Consider the following 2,228-nt stretch of genomic DNA (forward strand, 5'->3'; position numbering starts at 1 on the left):
CGGAAACTCCTGCCTTGACCCATGAAAGTAGTATCTCACACAAGTACAGCAGCGCTTCAACAAACATTTCCTTCAGCCAGTTACCAGTGTCTTCATTGGAAATCTACCCTTCCACTAGTCAGCCTTCTACCTCATCATCTTCATCTTTAAGTGATCCAGTTCTGGTCCTGACGTGCCGAAATACCTCAAGCTCACCCTACCAGACCAGGAATCCAGAGAATCATTGTTCAGCATTACCCTGTACATCAACACACAGTCAATCTGTAAACTACGATAACTACCTTTCAATCATGACTCCACTATCTGACATGTCTTCTGATGATGAGGAACTTAACCAGGCTATACTAGCAAGCCTGCAGAGCGAAAGGTTAGTTTCAAATACAAATGTTTTACAGTAGCCAATTAAACACACCATATTTGTTGCAATCCAATACTGTAACCAGTGTTGTGAAGGAGTGTAATCCATCCTCAGATATTTATATGCATATATGATATTTATATTTGCTGTTAACAAAACAGTTTTTTGAATAATGTCTACAGAGTCAAATGATAATGCTGTAATGCTGGCAAATTTTATTTTATTTGAAATAGGCAGCGAATTTTTAACAGCCTATCTGACAATGAAATGAAATTTACTTATTGTGCATTGAAACTATTTTTCTTTGCTCTAGTGCTTTCTAGTTCTCCAAAACATATAAACAATATAAAAAGCCACTGAGCAATATACTCCTTTGTACATTTTGCTTATGATTATGATAATTTCCTTTAGGGATTAATAAAGTATGCTGATTCTGATTTTGACAAAACTTTGTATGTCCTTGTAGCCCTTGTATGTGAATGTTTTTACTGATGTTCTTTTCAATATTTTTTCTTTTTTTTTTTCTTTTCTTTTTTTTAATCCTACAGGACTTCAAGTTGTTTGGTATCAGCAAAAGATATTTTGGAGGAACTTTCTGCAAAAGTAAACCAACAGAAGAAATGCAAGTTCAACATTAATAGATCAACAGTCCTGGATGGAGCAATTAGAGGTTTTAAACGAGCAACATATGATCCATGCCACACAATTTCTGTCAGGTTTTCTGACGATATGGGAGTACCTGAAGAGGCTGTTGACTTGGGTGGACCAAGAAGAGAATTTCTAAGACTTCTGATCGAAGCTTTGCCCCTGTCTCCAATGTTTGAGGGTGAAGAAGGCAAAATGAACTTGGCGCTTGATAGTGCTGGTATGTATTGATTTTAGGCTGATATCCCTGGAGTAATGCAATAAAAAAATCATTTTTATGAAGTTCTTGTCAAGCGCTTTCATGCATCTATTGACATGTAATGTTTTTCATTATTTCTAGCCATGAGGGAGGACAGGTACTTCATTGCAGGCAGAGCCATTGCAGTAAGCCTTGTACATGGTGGTCCACCAGCAGGCTTTCTGTCCCCAACACTCTTCTCTTGCCTTGTTGATGGCCCAGATTTGGCTAAACCAGTTTTAGAAGATGTTGCCGATAGTGACCTGCGTGAAAAAATTAAAAGGGTAAAACTGATTTGTCAGTTGTTGGATAATGTTTTAGTATTGTGTGCATTTCGTTCTACTCCATGTATTAATTGGGGCCCATTAATTTTTTATTTTTTTATTTGAAGGTTAAAGAGTGTAAATCCTTTGAAGATCTGATAGTAGCAACTGAGCCACTTCAGGAATACTTAGCCAATGCTGGCTGCCTGAGGCCGCTACGGAGGCTGGAAGACAAGGATCTGCTTATACATGACATTATCATGTTCCAAGTAATACACAGAGTCCGTGGTCCATCTGAAAGGTATGTATGTATGTATTTATTGTTGTCCAATAAGTAACTCAAACCCATGCAGATTGCCTTGTATTCTGGGAATTTTGTGTGGCATTTCTTTATGTGTAGGTACACCATGCCTCCAAAGGTGACAGCATCACATGAAAAATGCAGATTTGGGACATACACTTTTGATGATGTGAATAATCTGAAGTAAAAATTATTGTATATATAAATTCATATGTTTTAGATTATACTTCTTGGATCCATTCATTTTTGATATGATTTGTGATTTTAAAGGTAATTCTGATTATCATTTAGATTTCAGGATGGACTATGGACACTTGAGGTGCTGGACAAAATCCAAGCTCACCCAGAGAGTTTTCGCACCCTTCTATGCTGGTCACCTTCAGTGCTTACAGCTGACCTTCTTGACAGCCTCTTTACCATCTG

General features: G+C 37.4%; 1 protein-coding gene across 1 annotated transcript; it reads left to right on the forward strand.

Annotated features, from left to right (window-relative positions):
- Positions 1-251: 251 nt before the first annotated feature.
- On the forward strand, positions 252-1,992 carry LOC112430385 (G2/M phase-specific E3 ubiquitin-protein ligase-like). Its single transcript, XM_024798630.2, has 5 exons — positions 252-367; positions 907-1,223; positions 1,344-1,525; positions 1,633-1,805; positions 1,905-1,992. The coding sequence occupies exons 1-5, from the start codon at positions 291-293 to the stop codon at positions 1,990-1,992; spliced, it is 837 nt and encodes a 278-aa protein (XP_024654398.2). The 5' UTR covers positions 252-290.
- Positions 1,993-2,228: the final 236 nt, after the last annotated feature.

Source organism: Maylandia zebra, linkage group LG23 (genome assembly GCF_041146795.1).
Source record: "Maylandia zebra isolate NMK-2024a linkage group LG23, Mzebra_GT3a, whole genome shotgun sequence".
In the NCBI taxonomy this organism is placed as follows: Eukaryota; Metazoa; Chordata; class Actinopteri; order Cichliformes; family Cichlidae; genus Maylandia; species Maylandia zebra.